This window comes from Podarcis pityusensis (assembly GCF_964106645.2).
Source record: "Podarcis pityusensis genome assembly, chromosome: 6".
In the NCBI taxonomy this organism is placed as follows: Eukaryota; Metazoa; Chordata; class Lepidosauria; order Squamata; family Lacertidae; genus Podarcis; species Podarcis pityusensis.
In genome coordinates, this window is record NC_138030.1 from 44,799,041 (window position 1) to 44,823,442 (window position 24,402).

At 42.3% G+C, this 24,402-nt stretch overlaps 2 protein-coding genes across 3 annotated transcripts in view; both read right to left on the minus strand.

Annotated features, from left to right (window-relative positions):
* LOC308479363 (bridge-like lipid transfer protein family member 3A) overlaps positions 1 to 11,185 on the minus strand; it is a 50,134-nt gene extending 38,949 nt beyond the window's left edge. Inside the window, exon 1 of one of the 2 annotated variants that reach the window (XM_081009957.1) lies at positions 10,969 to 11,183. In XM_081009957.1, the coding sequence (XP_080866083.1) occupies positions 10,969 to 11,012 (44 nt within the window). In that variant the 5' untranslated portion in view covers positions 11,013 to 11,183. Of the gene's footprint in view, positions 1 to 10,968 lie in introns of both variants that reach the window. The other variant, XM_081009958.1, reaches the window with a different exon arrangement.
* A 3,179-nt stretch (positions 11,186 to 14,364) lies between these two features.
* SNRPC (small nuclear ribonucleoprotein polypeptide C) lies at positions 14,365 to 22,435 on the minus strand. The gene is made up of 6 exons (XM_081010177.1): positions 22,321 to 22,435; positions 20,701 to 20,743; positions 19,554 to 19,662; positions 18,098 to 18,187; positions 17,001 to 17,105; positions 14,365 to 14,718 (listed from the first exon to the last, which is right to left on the minus strand). The coding sequence occupies exons 1-6, from the start codon at positions 22,326 to 22,328 to the stop codon at positions 14,594 to 14,596; spliced, it is 480 nt and encodes a 159-aa protein (XP_080866303.1). The 5' UTR covers positions 22,329 to 22,435; the 3' UTR covers positions 14,365 to 14,593.
* Positions 22,436 to 24,402: the final 1,967 nt, after the last annotated feature.

Genomic DNA, 24,402 nt, shown 5'->3' on the forward strand with positions numbered 1-24,402 from the left:
ATATTTCCTGGTTACCTTACTTAACAGACATAAATCATTTTGGTTGCCAGATATTGGATATTTGCTTTATTTTGTGACCTTCAGTACTTCCATAGCAGTGTTTATTGTGGAGTCAGTGCTCCTCAGGCATACCAGTTTCCTTCAGCACCCACGTGATACTTTTGGCATCAAAAAGCCAACTCACATTTCCCCCAATCTTGTATGGATTTACGCTTTCAGGGACAAATTCAATAATTTAAAAAAAACACAAAACTGTTGCCAAAGCAACACATTTGCAAATTAAACTCCCATTTGGAAATATCCCATGTGCCATTTAGCTAAGATTAATCCAACTAGATTTTCATAGTATGTAAAAAAAGATACATTTTCCACTTGTACTCAGCTAAGTGAGTCTCAAGGGGTTGCTGTAAAGATAAATGAAGGAACCTCATGACAGCTATGTTGACCTCCTTAAAAGAAGGATAGTACCCAAATGAGATGATTAATAATACTAAGACATCAAAAAGTCTTCATTTTTATGAATTAAATGCAGACCATGGTGGGAATTTTAATACGTGTGTGGCAGGTAGAGCTGTAATTCTTTGAATTTACTTTTTGGAAGTGTTTATATATCCAATGAAGCAGATTTACTACCAGACACATTTAGCTATTTAATAAGAGCCTTGGAATATACACCGCAAAATTATGAATGACGCTTAGGCAAATCCATAGCCTTAAAAGCTAAGAGTTCCTTTGGTTTAGCTAAAAATCAATCAGGGGTTGAAGAAAAGATCAATGATTTCTGAACACTGACAAACATTTAAGGAGTATTGCAGAGTAGCTTCAGATTCAGTAATAAGATGATCTTGGGAAGGCATCAGAGTAGAGAACTAAAAATAGCTCTGTTTGGAAAAGAAATAGAACCGAGCGAGTACCAAACATGTATTCTACAAAAAAAAAAAAAAAAGTAGCAGCTTGGATGACACTCTAGTACAGAGAGAGAGAGAGAGAGAGAGAGAATAAAAAGGCACAGTTTAAGGAGGGAAACCACATGTTAAGAACTCGGGCTGCTAGTGTACTTGTGCAGCAAACAGTTCAATTAGGAAACAGCACTGAAGAACAGAGAAGTATTGCCAACTACCACCAGGATGCTCTTATTAATACAGTAAGCCTGAAACTTGATCACACCTAAAGCCAAAATCGCATGTAGTCAAAACACACTGGGTTCAATGGCAGGTGGGATTGCCAAAGTCCTTTTCCCAGAACCCTGCCCACTCTTCTTCCTTCCCTCCTTCCTTCCTTTCTCGGCCACATGTGTAAAGCTGAATACGCACAAGTTTAAAAACGCATAAGTTGTGGGCTTAGTGTACTAGATTGTGAGAGTTCATGGTATCTCACTTCAGAACAATGTAGTTAAAATCTATCTTGGTCTATTTTCTTGCATGCAGAAGTTCTTGACCAACGACAATGATTTTGGTCGGTTCCTTTCCTCCACACTCAAACTAATGGATTGGGTCCCACTTTGAATCAATAATGTAATGTTATTGCTTATACATGCAAGTTCCATTCAAATATAGGTTCAGGGGAGATACTGCATGACAAACAGATAAAACTCTCAATTTTTGCTGAATAAAAAGTACTCTATATTGAGCATTTATGTGCCCCCTCCCATTAGCTGATCTAATAAAACGTAAGAAAACAATGATTAAAGCATACAAACCAAGCAAAAAGTGTGCATAAGTACGTAAAATAATGAGTACACACAGATTATTCCCTAACAGGATCACCAAGAGTTCTGACCTTACCAAGTAGAACTGATAGCTACAACCTAAACCATTTCCATCTCTACACTTGTGACTATATGTTTTTTGTCTATGTTAATCATACAAGCATTAAGTCTTGGCAATACCAAGATATTTGAGCCTTATCCCCATTTTATTTCTAAAGAAAGAGGAGGGTGGTCCCATGGAAGATAGAGGAGGTTTGTTTTCTCCTGCTCTGGAGGACTCAAACCAATGGCTTCAAGTTACAAGAGAGGAGATTCCGACTTAAACATCAGGAAGAACTTTCTGACAATAAGAACTGTTCAACAGTGAAACGGAGGTGGTGGACTCTCCTTCCTCAGAGGTTTTAAAGCAGAGGTTGGATGGCCATCTGTCATGGATGCTTTGGTTGAGATTCCTGCATGGCAGAGGGTTGGACTAGATGACTTCCAACTCTATGATTCTATATGCCTTACGAGTATGTTTCCTGTCATACCTTTAGCTGAGGAGGCTAAAGCAAGGTTTCACCTTTGTCTCTATGGTTTAATCTTCAGGCTCGAGACAAAGTGCACTTGATTTTAGGCATTACATGGTTAAATTCAAGCACCAGGAGTGTACTGCTGGCTGGTTTACTTTCAAACACACAGCACTTTTAGGGGGTGCATCTTTATGCTAAAAGTTCCATTCCACTAAAAGATCATCCATTTTTAACAGTTTGAAGTTTTGTGGTTTCACACTTCCTTTCAGCTGCAACAGATATTTTAGGCAACCACAGTCACTAGTTTAACGAAGTCTTGCAAATTATCCAGCTACATGTAGGAGGTTATGATCTAAACCAAGGGTGGGGAAACTTTTTTACTTTCAAGAGACACATTCCCTGGGGAGTAATATCTCAGGGAGTGCATGCCAGGAATATACAAAGTTTTTTTTTAAAAAAATTAAATCTATTTATTAAATTTGTATACCAACCTTCATCTGAAAGCAGTATACAGTGGTACCTCGGGTTAAGTACTTAATTTGTTCCAGAGGTCCGTACTTAACCTGAAACTGTTCTTAACCTGAAGCACCACTTTAGCTAATGGGGCCTCCTGCTGCTGCCGCGCCGCCGGAGCCCGATTTCTGTTCTTATCCTGAAGCAAAGTTCTTAACCTGAAGCACTATTTCTAGGTTAGCGGAGTGTGTAACCTGAAGCGTATGTAACCTGAAGCGTATGTAACCTGAGGTATCACTGTACAAGGTTAAAGAACAAAGTGAATCTTTCGTTCTGGAACCTTCTGCCTGCCCCTTGCCAACTGCATGAAAGGACCCCACTTGGTATAAAACAGTCATGAATGCAAAGCTGCTCTTTTTAGGAACAAAGGAAGCTTCCTAATACTGTTGGTTCATCTAGCACAGTACTGTCTACACTGACAGGCAGCAGTGCTAGGGCTTCAAAAATGCATCTTTCCCAGTCCAAATTGTAGAAGTGGGGCAGAGGTTTTCAACCTTTTTGGGTCCACAGCTCCCTCGACCAACTACATTCTTTCTGCAGCACCCCTGTGGGGATCAGGAGCCCAGTTATATCACCCCTTGCCTGCAGAGCAGGCAGTCCCTCACCCCTTTCAAACACCCTCCCTTGTGGAGTGTTCCCTCAGCCTCCTTTCTTCTCTGCTCTCCTTAGGAATCCTCTGAGCAGCTGCTGCCCCTGGTTTCTGAGCTGCCCCCGCCCCAAAGAGAGGTGCCTCCTCACACTGCCCCACAGGGACCTGGGAAGCACCCCTTGGCCAGCCCCAGAAGCACCATTCACCTAGGGAGCTTGTAGCCAGGACTGCTGCAACAAACAGCTGTGCAAGCCTTTGGGAGGCAGAGACCTGAGAGGGCATCAGAGGAGGGAGCGAAGGAAAGAGGGACAGAGGCCAGTGTTGCCTGCGGCATCCCTGACCATCATTCGTGGCATCCCAGGGTGCCACGGCACACTGATTGAAAACCACAGGTGTAGGAAAACCACTGATTGCAGGGACCTTATGCATGCAAACCGGATGCTCTGCCATTGCTTTGCTTCCCATCAGCGCGGCTCAGAGGAGGGAGTGTTTTGTCATCTGGGCAGCCCAGGACCTCCACACACACTGCCCGGGCTTTGTGCCATTGAGCTATTGCAATCTTCAATAATATTGTGTGGATGTATGGGCATTGGAGAGCCAGTGATAGTCAAAGAATTAATAAGAAATACAAATTTGTCCAAACCAAGGCAATTCGCAGACGGGGAATAAATAATTTTTCCTAATTTCTAGCTTATCTAGAAGATACCTAAAGACTATCTATGTTCTCCTCCTATTCCATTTAAATAGTATACTTTTAACTAGCTAAACACACCCATACCCTCCATTTCTTTGAGAGAATACAACTGCTGACTAATTGCTCAATAAGTTGATGCTATCCTCAATGGAAGAGATATGAGACCATGATGCATCTTCCCTCCCCCCAAGGATGATGTAATCTAGGTCCGTTTGAAAGAGAACAGTAGAAGCCAGTTTTGCAACACTAAAGAATAAAAAAAACCTGCTGTTGAGGCTGACAGAGGAGGGAGAGAATGACCTTCCACCTCTGGAAGGCAAAAGGGACCTCAGGATCCCTCTCTGGGGGCTTCATGTGCGTCAGTGTATTTGCTGCACGTACAAGTGCTGTGCTGTCTTTTCCAACTTGTGGTGTTGTTGGCAGTCGTCTGTCTTGAGAGACAACGGAGTATGCCTGTGGGGTGAAGTCAAACTGCAGCGTAAGCAGCACTGAAGTGACCTCCCCAGGGTGCAAGCCTGGGCAGTATGTCCTGGGTTGCCCAGATAACAAAGTAAAGATAAAAGGTAAAGGACCCCAGAACGGTTAAGTCCAGTCGAAGGTAACTATGGGGTGCGGCGCTCATCTCGCTTTTCAGGTCGAGGGAGCCGGGGTTTGTCCAAAACAGGTTTCCAGGTCATGTGGCCAGCATGACTAAACCGCTTCTGGCACAGCAGGACACCATGATGAGTGCCTTCCCGCCACAGTGGTACCTTTTTATCTACTTTCACTGGTGTGCTTTTGAACTGGGAAGAATTGGCAGAAGCTGGGACAGAGCAACAGCAGCTCACCACCGTTGCGCAGATTCGAACCACTGACCTTCTGATCAGCAAGCCCAAGAGGCGCAGTGGTTTAGATTGCAATACGTTTGGCACCAGCTTAACTGCAGGAGTTGCTGGAAGGAGGTGTACAAGGCACCATCCAACTGTTTTAAGGACTCCACTCCAGATTTGTGTAGAGTTTACTCCCTAGCCTTTTCTTCTCCCCAAGATACCCTGCAAGGCAGCAGAGGTTTGGGAGTTTTCCTTCTTCTGGATGGGCTACCTTCCCAGATTAGCGAGCCCCTTCTGCCCCTCATTTTCCTCTACAGCATGTGCAGAAACTGCCTTCTTGACCACTAGCCCCACTATTGGTCTCATCTGCTCAACCCTCGTTAGGTTAACTTGAAGATTTATAGGGACTGGGGAATGCTGGCAGCCAGCCAGCCCCATCACCTGCTCCCACTTTGGGGACTAATTGTTACCACCTACCTGAGGGGCCCCACTCAGCGATACTTGCTCGCAGAATCACTACTTCATGACAGGTATCACACCAAGGACCTAGGTATGGAAACTCCAGAAAATTTGCTTTCACTTTTTGAACTTCAGCCTGTGACCTTCACTTGTACTTCCCCTTCCCTCTTCAGTTTTGTTTCCATCAACCCACCAAAGCAGACTAAACACTTCCTTTTTCTATTTCACTCACTCCAAATATTTCCTATGAGCCTTCTGGGTTTTGGAAAGATCGTCTTCAGAAATCACTGAGGTCTCATGAGTAACCAGGATGTTTATTAACTACACATTATATTATAGACGACAAGAACCAAGGTACAGTTTTAGCCTATTACAAAATATTGCATAAAATCTAAATAGGACATTCTCATAATCTACTATCTATTCTGGAAAGTGGTTTGTTTGTCCATTTGTTTCCCATAGGTTCAGATGACTCTTGAGATATCGTTGCCAAACTCTGCATGAGGGTTCCTGAAGTTGGAGCTTGCAGCAGAGGTGAAGCTGCATGCTCTGGCACTGGGGGCGGAGAGCAGGCGGGGGAGCATGGCTGGCACATGTACCCCACTCCCTGATGGTGCCTGGGGCGGTGTGCTCCCCCTGCCCCCCCATTCCTCCGCCAGTGGCTCGCAGGACACCATTCTTTATCCAGATGGTGGACAATACTGTCACTTTGATTTTTTTGGTGTAATGGATCCAAACTACGCAGATTTGGAAAACTCTGAAGATATTGTTGCCCCATTTGATGGGACAGTTTCAACCTACATGAATTTGGATGCCACTCAAGATATTGTTACCAAACTCAGCATGAGGATTCCCGAGCAAGAGGCAGGAGTCTTCATCTATATTTGGACGCTGGGCACCATTTTGATACAAGATAGCATGCCAAATTAACCCCAATTCAACACTAGCTCCCCTCCAAATTGATTTGGAACCAACTCAGATTCTCCCTAGGTCAGATTAAAGTATTGAGTTAGTGTGTGTGCACACACAGTCTCTAAACACAGTACCTGATTTCCCCAGTAGCACTGGGTACTCCACACTAGGCCAATGAAACAGCCAACTTAAAATCCCAACAATGTCCTAAATAGGGAAGAATTTAATAGAATTCTTTCCTAGGCTCAATATGAATTCATTGCAGTGGTTCCACTCCTACTTTGTCAAGTTCAGAAGCTGACGCTATGGGATTATTGATTGGGCTGACCGAATCAACAAGTTGGGGTTCTTCTTGTTACAATTTCATTTTCACTTTTACCAAGACAATATAGCGAATGACTGATACCTTTACAGGTATTTCTTTGAAAAACATTTCTTGCTTTGCTTACTGGAACGAGCCAAGCATTTCTGATGGGGGGAAAATCAATCACACTTCATTCATCCTGTGAAATGTAATTCTCTGGAAATGACAAATTAGCCCTGTTTAATTCATTGAGTTTTTTCTTCATCTGTGAAATGCAGTTTGTATATGGGATCAAAGGAAAGTCAGGAGAAGCAGAACTAGCAATTCCATCATCTTTCTTCCTGGTCCTCTTCTGCAGCAACGGAATATGAAAATCAAGCCACAGAATCATAGAGTTGTAAAGTTATAAGTGAATCCCTCCAACCCCCTGCAATATAGGAATATGCAGCTATCTCATACGGGGATCGAACCTGCAACCTTGGCATTACCAGCACCACACTCTAACCAACTGAGCTATCCAACAATAGTCACTTATTTTAAGGAAGTTTACATTCCTAAGACCCACAATAAAACTTCAGTACAAGCAGAATCCTAAAAGAAATGTGGTCACTATTCAATAGAAATGCTTGAAATTTTAAACACAGACTAAAATTAAGTCATTCTATTCAAGAGATCACAATTCAAATATTTTTCAAGCCAGGGCAGAGAAGTTCATTCTTTAAGAAAATCTTTAGAGGGGGAAATGGTCTTAGCACAGTAAGCCACTCAAACACTGAGGTATTACATGAACTGAAAAAAGAGGAAATTATTCTAACCAGACTATTTCTCATCCTTAGGCTAAATACTGTATGCCACTGATCATGAGATCATGTATCATCTGATACTCCAAAGCCTGCAAGCAAACTATTGGTGAGAGTCAGTAAGTGACAAAGCAGCAATTCCTTCACATGCACATTGTGCAACCCCCATGCCAAAAAAACCCCAACCAACCACCACCACCCTCGGGAGTTAAGTGATTCAACAGCAGAAAAGACTGACCCAGAAGGAAACAACCTGGGAGCCTGAATACTAAAAACAAAGTAAATCACTGTAACGGCCTGTGTTTCTATAGCAACTCTCCAATCCTGGTTTGTGCAACACAGTAGGCCAAGCAAATGCACAGCCCCCCCCCCCCGAAAAAAGCTCACAGCTGCGTTGCTCCTTCCTGGTCCATTTTATTTCTGTGCCACACTGAACTAAACCAAGGTTTGGCTTGTGTGTGGTCCAAACCCAGACTCACAGTTAAGTTCTCTCCATACTAACCATGGCAGCCCCTGCCTAGAAGAAAGTGCTACACAGAAGCAGCTTATCAACTCATTGGATGGATGAGGTCCCTTGGAATGCAGGGCAGGTGATTGAGAGCCTTCTGATCTCTACCAGCTGTCCAGGATGCAGAGTTGTAAAGGGGAGGAAGAATGGCCAGTACAACTAGGAATCTGAAAACAATAGTTTGATCAAGTCTTAATCTTTAGTAAAATATTGTTATGGTGATCAGCTTATGTTGGGTAGGAAGTAATTTTGATTCTGCCAGAGCAAAAAATAAATGCTTGGCTGGCTCTGCCTTCTCAGTGCACATCTGTCTTATCCCTAAATTGACCAGGCTCCTTCCACTTAGGAAGATCCAGTCAAAGGGTGTTTTCTGTCTTTCTGCTTGATCACAAGAGGCCCTCATCCTGCGGCGAAACACTGGCCTGTGAAAAGCATGGCAGACACCGGGAAGACTTCTTAAATCATCTTATATCTAGTTATATGCTGCCTGCAACCAACTAAACCCTCTGTTTGCTGTCATCAGTGTTACTCCTTCATGATAAACCTTCTCCTATCCCATTCTTTCACCATTAAATAGTTTCTAAACTGCAGACATTGGCAACTTCAGCTTTAGGTTTTGTATTTTACCTAAGATAACTGCAGTCACAGAAAAAAATAGATACACAGTTTGCCTTATGGCAGGGAATGTGTTTTGCAAGCCTACCAGCTATTTTAATATATTATGACAGTTTTGATGCATTTTCCTTCATTCACTACCAAAATAAGAGCAGATGGAGAAACGAGAATTCCTAACTTAACAAGAGTGTACTTCTGTTTTGGTACCATTCCTTTAAAAGCAGCCCTATTAGTAATTGGTGAGTCACTGAATATATTTACAGGCTTGCTACAGACCAGGAGCTTTAGTTCAAGTCTTTATGTGTTATTCTGCTAGATGTCAAATCTATATTACTTTCAGTTCAGTCATATAAAAAGCTTCAAAATATCAGGATTAGCAGCTGAGGGCCAGTGCTGCAAACCATGGCTCAAGATATTCACTGAGCTTTATGCTGGATTTTCATAGACTACTTTTCCCCCCTACATAATAAAAGTGTCCGAATGATTTTTCCACACATTTATGCAGTTGCCATCATTATTCATTTGTTGTAAGGTCTCTACACACTTCTTTAACAAGAATATCACATTTTCACAGTGCTTGAACTGAAATATTTTTTACCTGGGAAAGGAAAATTAACATTTTAGCTAGCAGAATTACAATAGATATTATATGGCTTATGGCTGTACAGTTGTCATATTTCTGTAATTTGTTCTTCTTGGCTCTTTCGCTGTTTGGAAGTTTTACTTCATTTTAGAAATAACTTTATGCAAGTTACCTTTTGGGCTCTTGGGCAGGGAGAGGCATGGGAATTTACTTTAAAAACAAACATGCACCTACTATCAATGACAGCCAGGAGTTCTCATTTGCACCCACGGTACAACTATACCCATCCACCTATGCTACTCTGTGAATTTTTCAGTTTAATGTTGTTACAGTTCTTTATCAGACAAGGGCTACCATGTCTCATAGCACCACCACATGCCCTTTCTCCAAAAATACTTAAAAGGAAGAAGTGGATTGGGGTGGGGGAAATGCATATAGCATCCTGCAGGTAGTCTCAGCTCTAAGCTGCCTTGTTTCACACTGATGGCCCCCTTGCTCTTTGGAACCTGAGGCAAGAAGCCATAGCAAGCAGTCTTCCCTCCAGCTTCCCCCAGTATTTGTACATTCTCTTTTACCTGCCCCAGAATGCATAGCCATAGTTAAGAAGGGAAGGAGCGAAGGGACAGCAACATGGTTACAGCAATGCTATCCTTTCCCCCACAATGTGCAGGCTGGATAATGAGGAGCGGAGAGACTACTGGAGTAAGGGGAAATAATGTGACCGGGGCACGTGTTAACTGATCATGTGGAAAAGCTTTAATTTAACGGACAGGCTCTTGCAAGTTGTTTCACGTCTCAGTTTTTGGTCAGTATTATAAACAAAAGGCACCTTCTTAAAGCCCCAAATGGGTAGGATTCTCAAATGAAAACTAGCACACCATATTTTGAATTAGCACAGTTTGTCCTATGTTTTCCAACTTAGGCGTTTTCTATGTTAGTGACAGCCAGAAATATCATCAGCTTGCTAACAAATAATGATGACACAAGTGAAATGTGGCATGAATATGTACTGTGTACAAACAACACAGATGGTGAATTTAGTGTTGGGCATGAGCCCAGATTTCCAGAGTTTCAACTGTATGCACCAGTAATTTGTTACTGCTCTTCCCTCAATATATTGAGGGAAAATATATGGACTGCTCATCCTAGCATATGCTTCTCCTCAGATTTGCTATATTACTTGTGCTGTCCTTGCCCTCCCCACACTCTAAAACACTAACTACCTTGACACAGATGTCTCCCTCTCTCATGTTACTAATCCCAAACGCAAAGGGAAAAAACTAACTCATGCAACGGTCCTTCAATTGTTTAAGACTCCGGTCGCCAGCGGGAGAATTATTTTCATTTTTTTACTTATTTCAAACAAGCAAGCCAGAAAGATGCAAGCTTCGGAACTATAAGCAGCCCTTAAGAGAAGATGTTCAGCCTTCACTGTGCAAAATTTAAACTAATCTGGAAGAGGAGGAAGCCAAAGGAACAGATTTTTAGCGCACACACAATATAAAACAGTCGTGGGGGGGGGGGATCATCTCCAACATCATTACGGCCAGAGCTGAAGGATTAAATGGCAACATTCAAAAGCAGGATTTCTTCTGTTGCCAAGGAAGGGGCAGGGCAGAGGGCAGAAGAGACAGAAAACGGGCAAGGCAGAAGAAGGGGGCAGACCCAAGGGAAGAACAGACGGCAACAAATGGAATTGGGGGCTGGGGAGGGGAAAGAAGTGCACAAGAAAACAAGCATTTTGTGGGAGGCAGATAATTGGGGGGGGGGGTCCGTCTGGTGAACCTTTTCCCCTTCCCCTCGTGGCTTCTGCTGTCGCAAAGACCCTTGCCACAGAGGAAGGTTTCTCGGGGACCCGCACCCCCATTCGCCTCTGCCCCCCTCAAGGGCTCCTTTCCCCCCTTTTTGCCTCCGCGCAACTCGAAGAGGGAGACCTGCAGGGCGTCCCCTGCCGACGCTCACCTGGACAGGTGCTTCAGGATCTGCTTCTTGAAGAGGCCAGCCATGCCGGGGCCCTGGACAGGACGAGGCTCCTCTTAGCGCCCCAGGTGCTCCATCACAGCCTCCCTCGCCGCCCGGCGCCTCCGCCGCTCCGGCCGCCTCCTGCCATCGCCAGTGCCCTCCCTCCTTCCCTCCCGGCCTCAGACGCCGACGGAATCCCGGCCACCACCGCGGCCAAGTCCGGCAGAGCCGCCTTCAGCCCCCGCCCGCCGGAGAGAGGCGGGACGAACACGGCGGCGTGGCAGCGCCCTCTGTTGGCTCACAGGGAGAGCCGCAGCAGACGCAGCCCCAGCAACCTCCTCCTCTCCCTGCATGGTACCGAAGCCGCAGCCAAAGCACAACATCCCCGCGGTTTCTGTCGTTGTGGGCAATATGGTGTCTTGTTGTTTAATTCTTGTTATTGTTGGAGGAGGACTACCAGGAGGAATGGATGCAATTTAAAGACTATTTAGTTAACTATGTTAAGTTAACTTAATTGGAAAAGCTTGCAAATATCAGATAGGCTTAGGCTTTAAGTATGTAATGTGATGAATGTTTAATGCCAAATTTGAAAGAAAGACAGATGTTAAGTGATTAAGTTAATTATATAAGAATATTGGTTTTGGAAAACTGTTAAAATGATATACATTGAAATTCAACCAGGGGGGTACGAGGAAGTCACTTAACAATGTTACTAAGACTGGTTTAAATAAGGCTGAGATTTTTGTTTGTTTGTCTAAAAAACTTTTTGGAACATTAATAAAAAATTTTGGGGGAAAAAAATAATTCTTGTTATTGTTTTAAATTGGCCTTTGTCTGACGGGGAAGATGGATTTCTAAAATGCTCGAGGTTCCAAGGGCCACTTCGGCTGCTTGCCAGGCGGAGTATAAATAAATAGATAATAAACATCATAGTGGGGCGCTCATGCAAGGCTGGCCCAAGACATCTTGCTGCCTGAATCAAAAGTCAAGGTGGCACCACCTCCCGTGCCATTTACAAATGCCAACCAGGCTGTCAAATGCCTTCTACTTCAACGCTACTGCTTTCCACTGCAAAGGAGGGCAGTTGTTTAGTCGTGTCCAACTCTTCGTGACCCCATGGACCAGAGCATGTCAGGCACTCCTGTCTTCCACTGCCTCCCACAGTTTGGTCAAACTCATGCTGGTAGCTTCAATAACACTGTCCAACCACCTCGTCCTCTGTCGTCCCCTTCTCCTTGTGCCCTCCATCTTTCCCAACATCAGGGTCTTTTCCAGGGAGTCTTCTCTTCTCATGAAGTGGCCAAAGTATTGGAGCCTCAGCTTCAGGATCTGTTCTTCCAGTGAGCACTCAGGGCTGATTTCCTTCAGAATGGATAGGTTTGATCTTCTTGCAGTCCATGGGACTCTCAGGAGTCTCCTCCAGCACCATAATTCAAAAGCATCAATTCTTCGGCGATCAGCCTTCTTTATGGTCCAGCTCTCACTTCCATACTTCACTACTGGGAAAACCATAGCTTTAACTATACGGACCTTTGTTGGCAGGGCAGTAGGCTGGCTTAAGAGCAGGCACACATTCCTGCACTTTATCCTGTCACCATCCTGCTGCTGCTCTCAGATCTCCAGTGTTTGCAGCCCAATGCAGCTGCCTCACTCCGCCTAAGGATAGAGCCAGCACCCCCTAAAACCCTTTTGGTTTAGGCAAGCCTACCCAGCTAGCTCAGTGTAATATTTAGGTTTACTTTGAAGCTGCTGATTTTATAGCAGCTTGTTTTGAAAATCATACAGCTGTCGTCTCCTGGTTTGGAGTATGTCGGATGTAGTTTTGTAATTGAATACGCAGATCATTTTGGTAAATGGCTCATGGGGTGCAGCTGATATGGCAGTGCTTGTGGGATGCTCCACCCCCTTCTCCACAATTTTGCTCTGGTTGGTGAATCTCAAATTTTAGTGAACAAAAAGCAAAGCAGATCCCACAAATCCGCTCATGCTGCCCTAAGCAACTGTACTGCCTTAACCAATTAACAGAGCAATGTCAACTTGCATACACAGTTTTGCTCACCAAGCTTTTAATGGTGCAAGATGCCAACTCCCAATTGGATTTCAAATTCTGCAAGTATGGCAGGAATTCTCTAGGAAAAAGTGAAGGCTACACTGCTGAAAACACACCTCAACACTTACAAAAAGCAAACATGACTCATTTTAAGGCAGGTCACATGCTATTTTCATGAAGCAATTATCCACAACAAAAGGGTGTATAGTTGCCCACAATTGCTAGCTCAGCAGTCCTGGTGACTCCATATGTCCACATAAAAAAGCATAGGTTGTATCATAGCAATCTGCTTCTTGCACAACCAGAAGCTGTTAATGAAGTCATAAATACCCAACCCCAAACCAGAGATCACTGGTCTTTCACGTTTCAAGTAGTGTTAGGATTGCAGACAAATTTTCCATGAAGGTTCCCTTTAGGTTACAGAAGCAAATTGCTGATAACAAGAAGAATCAGGCTTAATATTTTACAGAATGCTGTTTTTAAATAGTTTTCCATTTCATAGTTTATTTTAATTGTATTATCTACTTGTCAGCCACCTTGCAAGGCTTTTCCCCTGAAAGGCAGTATGTGGATGTGGATGTGTGTGAATACATTACAGAAAAATAAATAAATAATAGTAAGTTTCTACTTGTTGGGAAATTTGATTTTATTGAAACCAAATGGTTTCAGAGTGCTGTTATACTATGTTTTACCAAAAGGTTAAATAACACATTTATTTACAAATAGCATGTATTCTTCTGCAGCATCAAACTTTTTTTGAGTGTGCCATATGCAGAAAGCTTTTTTTATTAAACTAAAATCTCATATTTGCATTACGCATTTAAGGAATATAAAACTTTGACTGTTTTTCCATTCTATACAGCGTGAGTGGTCACTGTGCTCAGGAATTATTTGCATCTCTCAGACTCAAACTGTTCAGAAGCACAACTCCCCAGCAGCGCTGTCTCAAGGGTTTCTGCTGCTAGAAGACTTGCTGCTTCATACCATCCCAACCAAAAACAAAGGTGATGGTAGGAACGCATGCCGAAAGAAACATCTAAGGCAGATCACCAGGAAGCATGGGGAAGGGTAGCTAGGAACACTGAGGTGGAGAGAGCAACAGTGTGTGTGTATGTGAAGAGGGGGGGGGGGGAGATCCAAGAGCAGGGAGGGTGAGAGGATACCATGTGCAGCTCTTGGGGAGAGAGGGAGAACAACACTACCTTCACCAGAGGCAGGGAAGGTGGGAGAATGGCAGTAGTGGCAGCATCATGAATTGTGCCTCAACCATATGAGCAATCTGGTTTATGACTTATTTGTCCTACTGAACCATGTACGTGGGATGAACAACACAAAGACAATGTGTCTAACAAGTATCAAAGATTTATTCCAATAATGAACAAGGACATGTGTCTGATAAATGTTACAAACCTCTAGTCCAGTCTTCTGCTTCTCCCCTCCCTCCTTCACCCATTTAAGTTTGGAAACTGAAAAACTAGGTGGTTTGTTGCTGCTTGGGACAATGGAACTCCCAGGGCTTTTGTTCACAGATAGGTGTACATAAAACACAGGCAGAATGGTCAGTCCACTTCCACTTTATCTGTCTGGACGAGCCATTCCTGGTCTGGTTGGCACCATCATGGGTCTGGATGGAGGTCTCATCATAGGTGGCCCTGGCATCATTGGCATATGTCCTCCCATGGGCGGCCTCATTCCTGGAGCTACAGCAAAGTAAATTTAAAGCATAAGAAATGTACTAACCAATTTCTAGTCAAAGGCACCACAATGTCTATTAAAAGTGTCCTGAAAAGACCACCTAGATTTCTAGGAAGAAGCTTCCACGTTTTCAGTATGGAAAGAGAAAACTTTCCTAGACTAGTGGTTCTTTGGAAATGTTTTGTCATTTCTTCACTGCATATCACATTGGTTTAGATCCTAAATTGTTCTTCCATTTACACAGGAGGATGACTTGCTTCCATTCTGTATGCCAATCCCCCATACCATTCCCAAAGGCCTCCCATCTTCCAGGAGCATATTTCAAGTGGTACAGGAAAGTCCTGTTCCAGGATATCCAGTTCCATTGTTTTACCTGTCTATGATAGTGCTATGATAGTATATACTTCAAAAACAAATGCTAGATTAGATAGCTTCCAAATGCCGATAGTGCCCACAAACACTGATAATGCCTTCAAAGTTCCAGAATTGGGCAAGAACTTTTACAGCATACTTACACAACCAGGTCTTTCAAGGTATCATACATTGCTGTTTTGTACTGCATTATATATTTGGTATTTCATATGGAAGACATTTAGGAGACTCACTTAACACAGACTAAATTATTTGGGCGTACTTAATGGTCACACAGGGGACGCGGGTGGCGCTGTGGGTTAAACCACAGAGCCTAGGACTTGCCGATCAGAAGGTCGACAGTTCGAATCCCCATGACGGGGTGAGCTCCCATTGCTCGGTCCCTGCTCCTGCCAACACAGCAGTTCGAAAGCACGTCAAAGTGCAAGTAGATAAATAGGTACCGCTCCAGCAGGAAGTTAAACGGCGTTTCCGTGCGCTGCTCTGGCTCGCCAGAAGCGGCTTAGTCATGCTGGCCACATGACCCGGAAGCTGTACGCCGGCTCCCTTGGCCAATAAAGCGAGATGAGCGCCACAACCCCAGAGTCGGCCACGACTGGACCTAATGGTCAGGGGTCCCTTTACCTTTACCTAATGGTCACACGGTAAAGAGCATGCCCAACACTTTGTTTACTGCTAAGAGTGCTTCCTGTTTTACACACTTTTAATGGTGGCAAAGGGTATTAGTAATATTGTTCCAGCACTGCTTGATGAACAATTGCCTGTTTTAGGTGTTGTGGTCAAACCATGATTTGGGGATTGAGAGCACCTCCGTCCCTTGTTTGCTTAACCATGGGATGATGTGACATCTGAATCAGGCAAAGAATGGTTAATGCTAACTAGGACAACTTCTGAATCACAGTTTGGAAACCCACTTCAAGCCATGGATTGAAGGCAATTTTTAGTTGGCTAAATGTGGACTTCACAGCAGGCTATGGCATAAGAAAATCAGGAAAGGAAAATGGAATCTTGCAAGAGACTGGAGAAGAGACTGAGCCCGAAGTGTATTCATCATGGCTAAACCATAATTATCCTAGAGGAAAGGTTGGGAATTTTGGTGACACTGAAAAAAGCTTTCTTTTGGAATCAGTGAAATGCTTTTTAAGATAAGGTTTTATTCACTCCAGATGTATAGTATGATCTTTTAAATGCATAACAGTCTATGCAACAGCACTACAGAATAATTCCTGGCACCTTTTGATCACTCCAAATTGCACAATGAAACAAAACCAACAAGCGTTAGAATTCTTAACAAACTTGTAGTCTAACTGTACCATTGAGGGTTAGGGAGGTGGGAGGAAGAAGAATATGGGATGTCTCTTCTCTGTTATTATGCTTTACTTATTGTTTTCATTTTTAGTTTTGTAAAATTATATAAAAAGCCAATGAAAATAATATAAAATATTTTAATAAATCGTAACAAGGTTAAATATGCTAAAGTATAAATGTATTTTAAAAGTAAAGAAAAATAAAAAAAGTGACAGAAATAAGTTTAAGAATTATACAGAGAAACATCTCAGCTACCACTTTAATCAGTAAATATTAATATATATTTTTCAGATCTTTATCTATACATAGAAACATGAGATCTTAAGGATGGCAGCTCCCAAGATTCCTATGAAACAGGCAAGACCAAATTTTAAATGAATGTTGATTATAATCCAGCAAGAGGTTTATCCCAAGGGGAGAAAACTGGGTTAACCCAGACACTAGAGAGATGGGAGAACTTCCTAGACAATGAAGGTTTTAGGGAAACTTACAACATATAGGAGCTCAAGCTCTAGTTAAGGACCTATGCACATGCACATACAAATGTATCTTCAGAATATAAGGAATTAAAGCAAAAGGGCAAATATTTATGTCATCCAGAACTTACCAGGGCCGACTGGCATCATTCCTGGGGGTGGTGGGCCCATCATTGGCATCATTGGAGGGCCACCCATGTGGGGTGCTGGCATCATACCAGGCCGTGGAGGACCCGCTCAAGTATGAAAACAATGGACAAATGTCAAAATAAGTTTGCACACCAACCTAACATCTCAGAAACACGATGTTTTTGAAGATTGCCAACAATCTTTTTGCATCCCAACTGTCTGTTAGTTCTTCACCGTAAGAAGTTAGGAGTTGGTGAAATATCTTATCTATTCACCATTACAACCAGTTGTTGTAATGGTGAATAGGTAATATTGTAATGAACATCAGCTGTTCATCATCCATAGCTCTTCTTCTTCTTCGGCGATCACTCCTAGCAGGGTAAGATTGCAATGTTATTCATAATTAATAAATGGCTACTACATTAGTACATCAGGTTAAGAACATAATTCGTTCTGGAGGTCCGTTCTTAACTATTAAACTATGCTTAATAGGTTATTGTATTTTAGTGTTTTGTTGGAAGCTGCCCAGAGTGTCTGGGGAAACCCAGCCAGATGGGCGGGGTATAAATAATAAATTATTATTATTATTATTATTATTATTATTATTATTAATTATACTGAAATGTTCTTAACCTGAGGTACGACTTTAGCTAATGGGGACTCCTGCTGCCGCCGTGCCCGTGCAATTTCTGTTCTCATTCTGAAGCAAAGTTCTTAACCTGAGGTACTATTTCTGGGTTAGTGGAGTCTGTAACCTGAAGCTTCTGTAACCTGAAGCGTCTGTAACCCGAGGTACCACTGTATTCTTTTTAAAGTACAGTGGTACCTCTTGTTGTGGACTGGATCCATTCCAGAGCTCCAGTTGGATCCCGAGGTTTCTGCAACCAGAGGGACTGCTTCTGCGCACTGTCGTGTGGCAAAACCCCAGAAATATACTTCCGGGTTTGCCACTTACGTATCCCGAAGTTTGTGTAAGCGGAGGGATATATAAGCGGAGGTACAACTGTACTAGCCAAATAACCACCTAAAGTTTTCCCTGTAACACATACCAAAGTTTTGCCATGCTAGCCAGAGATAAAACATCAATATTCATACTTACGGATATTAGGTGGTGGTGGTATCATAGCTCCTCCTGGAGGTGGCGCAGAGAATGGAGTAGGTGGAATTTTGCCTTGCTGAAATGCAGCCGCTACATTAATGCAAATAAATAAAAGCCGAACATAATTAGTTACTGACGTTTTCCTATACATTTCTGATTCTTTTTAGTGACCAAATGCATACTTTCCATGTGGAACTGCCTCAAGTTCTCTAGTCATGCAATCTCTTCATTTCTGCAGCTGCCTGGATTTATTCCTTCCAGCCAATTTATCTAATCCCACAAGCAGGAAAGCTTCATCCATTTCAATAAACCATATTTTCAAATAATTATAAGAGCGAGAGAACATTGACAAACACATTTACTGTTAAAACGTGACTAATGTAAGGAACTTGGAAACATTTACAGTAAATTACCACGCATGTCTCCTCAGAAGTAAAACCCACTGAGTTCAACTGAACTTAATTCCAGGTAAATTTGCTATTTTAAACACACTGATCCAAGTAAACCTCAGTGAGCACATTGGGACATTAAAGTAAGCATGCATAGGATCCTACAGTAAGGCCATTAAGATGTGCAGATGAAACTGAAGTGCTTTCAAAAGTTTCAAAACTAGGTTCTAAACTGGGGCTATATTCCTATCACAATTTACCTTAGGGTAAGACCTACAGAACTCAATATGACTTACATCTGAGTAAATGTGCATAGGATTGCTCCATAAAACATCCACATTTATTTATTTAAAGTTGAAAACATTTCCAAACCACCAAACCAAGATTTAAAAAAAGTATCAGTGGTGAAGAGCATGAAACTAACAATAAAACTAAGTTTACAAAGAAAAAGGATACCACAAAACAATAGATCTGCTCAATACATCAAGCAAGCTTGATCTTCCCTCAGGGAAAGCCTGGACAAACAGATGAGTTTTAAGCAAGCACCAAAATATCAATACTGAAAGCCTGCCTGGTGTTTGTTGGAAGCACATTCCAAAGGGCAAAGGCCCTTAGTGGACACAAGATTAAAAACAAGAGCATATGGCACTCCTAAGAGTCTCCCTTAGAAATGTATGTCAATGTGCTGGACAAAGATACTTAAAGGAACCATTTCCCCAATATTTTAAGAGAAACACCACCAAATATGGTCCCCTCAGCTCAACAAGAAAACAACTGAATAATAGGTTATAATTTTTTGTTGTTGTTAAGGGCTTGAATGTGGTAACATAGGACACAAATTCCACAATTCTTCAACAGGGAGTTCTTATAAACGTCTGCATTCATTATTATATGACACAGCCTTTAAGTCCAGCAGTTCTGCAACTTTCCAATAAAGGAGCTGAAGGAGGCAGAGCTTCAACTGGAAACATGTTGTGGAAAAAGGATTGAACTAATTCTCTAGGTAAGTGTAAACTTCAATCAAATAAACAAATATGTGAAACAGCCATTGCATTGATATGACTTACTTGTTTTGTCAATCAGGCTCTGTGCTTGTTCTTCCATCCATTTTTGATAGTAGTCTTTCACATTTTCTTTATGTTTCCTACCACTGCAATGGGTTTTCCTCACAGATGGCTGCAAGACATAAAACTTTTGCTCTCCAAGCACCAAACATCCCCATGTGTCTAAAATATTGATAAATTTCACCTTCCTGTACCAATATAGGAAGAGAACCTTTGCATGTAGTCTCCAATACAGTAATCGTGATTTTATCTCAAACTAGTAAACTACTGAGTAGACCTGAGAATCTAGTGAGTTTGCTCACTGAGTCATCATCTTTCAGTATTTGTGATGACATAAAGTAAAATTGACATTTCTCTTTAGAAAGAAAATTGTCAGGACAACAAGTAAAGGTAAAGGACCCCTGGATGGTTAAGTCCAGTCAAAGGTGACTATGGGGTTGCAGTGCTCATCTTGCTTTCAGGCCAAGGGAGTCAGTGCTTGTCCGCAGACAACTTTCCAGGTCATGTGATGAACATTACTAAACTGCTTCTGGTGCAACAGAACACTGTGATGGAAACCAGAGCTCACTGAAATGCCATTTACCTTCCTGCTGCAGTGGTACCTATTTATTTACTTGCACTGGCGTGCTTTCGAACTGCTATGTTGGCAAAAGCTGGGACAGAGCAACGGGAGCTCACCCCATCGCACTGATTTGAACCGCCAACTTTAAGCAGCACCACCCGCTTTTACCTACCTCAGGATAACAATGAACAGTCAGCATAGTGATTTTATTAAGGTCATGGTTGGTCACTAAATATTTACCCAAGCAACGATCCTGCAGCCAACCAATAGTCTTCAACTCACATTCATATTGAGCTCAGGCATATTTAACTTCTACCCTGATCTGTCTCATTCATTTAATAATTAATCATGTATATAAATTATAATGAAATTAATCATGACTATAAATATTTGCAGCATGGGATAGAAAACTATTGAAGTTCACCACACAATTTCACACTGAAGGTGCTTTTAGAATGACATTCTATCTATCTAGATGAAAGTGATAGGCTTGCGTATTAGATTTTACTTAGGAAATGTATTCAGAAGTAATCCTCTGAAGAACTGTTTTAACTTTCATACTGTAACATTGTGAAATGTCCTACTTACAGAGTCATGGGTGAGGTAAGTATCACAGTAATCACAATAAAACCTGGAACGAGAGACAAATATGCACTGGAAGTAGGGTAACGATTGTTTGCTTCTTAAAATATTAGTGTTTTCAAAAGTTTAATATGCTTTTTAGTTAAGACTAGTAATTTAGTTTTGTTGCTTTTACAAGAAGCTATTTCACTATATTTTCCTCAAAAAAACATTCACCTGTTTTATGCAATGGCATCCTTCAGATTTACTTATCTTTATCTATGTGCAAAGATAGATTCTATCTAGTCACTCTCATTGATACAGTGGTACCTCAGGTTAAGAACTTAATTCGTTCTGGAGGTCTGTTTTCAACCTGAAACTGAGGTACCACTTTAGCTAATGGGGCCTCCCACTGCCGCTGCGCTGCGCGATTTCTGTTCTCATCCTGAAGCAAAGTTCTTAACCTGAGGTACTATTTCTGGGTTAGCGGAGTCTATAACCTGAAGCGTCTGTAACCCGAGGTCCCACTATAATAATTCTTCCCCCCTACAGCATCCTCAAAATCTGCTCCAGAGGCTTGGAGGACCAGATTTTGGATGTGTGCTAGGGTAGCAGAGGCTGTCCTCTTGTAAAAGCAAAAGTCCACTGATGCAATACTGTATTCAGCTCATTCTTTTCTTTCTTAAGTGACAGAAGAACAAAATGCACTGGTTAACAGTGACTGTGTCAATCACAGCTAACATCAGAATATGTTAGAACTGTATCAGCCTAGATGGTTCAGTTGGTTAGAGTGTGGTGCTGACAATGCAAGGTTACAGGTCTGATCCCCTTATGGGACAGCTGAATATTCCTTTATTGCAGGGGGTAGGACTATACAACCCTATGGGTCCCTTCCAACTCTACAATTCTATGATCCTATGAATAGCTTGTCCCCGCATACAGGGCAGCTAAGTCTGTGAGCCACCAAATATTTTAATTATTCACAATGCCTCAAATATTCCCTGGCATGGTGTGAAGTCTAAATGGGTTCTTCCCAGAGGGCAGTTTACCCGGAGGCAGCACAAGTTGTCAGCAAAATATGCAGTCAAATCTCATGATCAGTGGGACATAGTTGGAAGTAAGAAGAAGGGTCACAGCTCAGGCGTAGTATCTACTGTTTTGATCCCCATAATCTCCTGGTAGGGCTGGGAAAGCCTCTGAAATATGGAGAGTGGCTACCACTCAGTACACTGGCAGCAGTAATGAGCTAGATGGACCAATGATCTGAGCGGATATAAGGCACTTTCTCTATGTTCTTGCGAAGACCTCAGCCTTAAGGCCTCTGCACGCATGCACACAAAAATGGTGTGTGGGTGTGGGTGTGTTATTTGAATTCACGAATATTTGTGAGTAAGCCCGACCAAGCATTAAGAGCCACAATTCTCTTTGGTGAAGCTATTAGGAAGCCCACTTAAAAGAATTACGGACATGTGTACAAACCGGAACCAGCACAGAGAACGTACACAAACAATATACGTAAATATATGGGACAAGCCACCTGTCCCCACCCCCTTCCACAGAACATTGTTCTACTCAGTCTGTACGCACTTTTCACCCTTCCCAGTTCCCACCAGAGCTTTTTATACGAAGGCTCTCCAGTTTACTCACTTGGGCATGTTGCTCGCTAGCGATGCGCTACCGGCCGCGCAAATGTCTAAAGGAAATGGCGCAATTATTATGCGACAACCGTTCCCGGTTGTTGTTGTTTTACCATAGAGATTTAAAAAATCGGACTTCCGGCAAAAAATAAAAAGCGCCCTTGTATTGCGTCTCTATGGTCAATGCAGAACAGAGGCGCTCCTAAGCCTTAGGCATTTCTATGGTAACCCCCCACTCTATATTCCTCGCCTTGGAAATTAAGAGAGCAAAACCATATACATTTCAGGCCGGAAGTGATAATAACCGGTTATTACTGTGATCATCGTTACCTTTATGAATGGCGCCGTACAAAACACGGGAGATAGATTCCTGCCTGAGGGGCTTACAATCTGCAAATCAACAGAGAGGAAGGAAAGGAAAATGGAAGTAGGGTAAAGAGAGCTAGATCTTCTGTCGGTTGCGCATTTAGGTTAGTTGTTGTATGAGGTGGGGTTGTGTCAAACGGATTCATCGAAAAGGTTGTTGTTATTTCTTTTTAACAACTGGAAAAGTCCATAACTTTCAGATTTTACATCTATATGATGACTTATTCTCCTCCCCTCATCTGTGTTAATTAGAAATTAATGACAAATTAGAACATCTAACTTACACCTTTGATAATATTAAGACTGCATCTTTTTTATATTCCTGTTTTTGACCTATCAATGAACCTGTGTATATGGATGGAGACAGACCTGGCTAACAAGAAGCTTTTGTATTTTCAGAGATGGAGAATTAGCCATGGTTAGGCTTGCTGCTTCCCAGTAAACCTTGGTGCAACCGGATACCCGCACAACACCCAGAGCTTTTCTTTTTAAAGCCAGAAATCACTGTAAATAGTTTATAGGAAAGCTTGGGGTTGATGACTCTGGATTCAGCAACATTGTTTGATAGTACTTCCTGTTCAGTATCGTTTTAGACTTTAGGTGAGGGAGTCATACAGGCAACCCTCCCCCCAATTTACATGGGGGTTATGTTCTGGGTCGTCACACGTGCCAGTGGAGCACACGTAAGCCTGTCCCCATTCCAACCCTGCCCTCTTCCGGTGCCAAACACAGTGCGTGCGTGCGCGCAGTTGCACGTGCATCAAACATGCACAAATTGAGAGTTGCCTGTATTTTAAAATTCTCCTTCATATAGAATATTCTCATTGCATGCAGAAAATTAGAATAACATGACTAATGGGGAGGAAATTGCTGGCACCTGCAGATTGAAATGGTACAGTTCATAAAGGATGGTATCATGTGATTCTGCTGACAATGTGTCTGGTAATACTAGAGACCTTCAAGTTCAAGTAGTTTTTTTATTCACCATGGGGACAGTGGGGTCATTGAGCAAGGCAGCAAAATGGGTAGACTTACTCTAACATTCATCCCTAACACATGATAAGAGATATAGGTCCAACAAAGTTCCAATTGTCTTGGGAAAGGCATTCAGCAGTCTTTAGAGACCTTAAATTGAAGCAATTCCCATTCGTGCAACTTACTTAGTATAAAGTATATATGACAGAATTCAAAATCCATGAGCCAGAAAGAAAAACCGTCAGATTCTTAGAATATTCCATCCATTACTCGGGACCAGTGTCATCCTTTCTTTCTCCATGTTGATGTATAGCACAATTGGTCTGTTCTTCCTTTAACATACTGCCCTGATTTCACCCTAAATTTGTGTTTCAATACTCTCTGTAAAAATATTGAAAAACAAAACACTGGTGTCAATATTACATATCAGCTTTTGAACAATCTTGTGTTTCAAACAGTACAGTTCTTCCAGCTTGCTACCTACTTTAAGTCAAGGCTAACCTGATTGTAGGGCAGGTTGGAGGCTTCATATTGGGTGGCGGATTCAAGCAGAATTTTGGACAAAATATGTGATCTGTAGTTCTCAGGCTTCCAGCAGCAGTAGTTGGGAAAGCGGCTCCAAAATGTAACCAGGCATACATATTGTGCCCAGGCCCCTGAAACATCTCGTCTTCCTCATCTTCAAGTAGTGAAAATATTAAAACTAGACATGATCTGATTCTAATCCTGCCTAAGGTTCTTTTCCCCACAT

Coding starts and splice junctions, on each gene's coding strand:
- SNRPC (XM_081010177.1), bottom strand. Junction 19,663..20,700: donor CTTACCTCACCCATGACTCT/GTAAGTAGGACA, acceptor TATGTCTTGCAG/CCATCTGTGAGGAAAACCCA. Junction 18,188..19,553: donor GAGCCTGATTGACAAAACAA/GTAAGTCATATC, acceptor GCATTAATGTAG/CGGCTGCATTTCAGCAAGGC.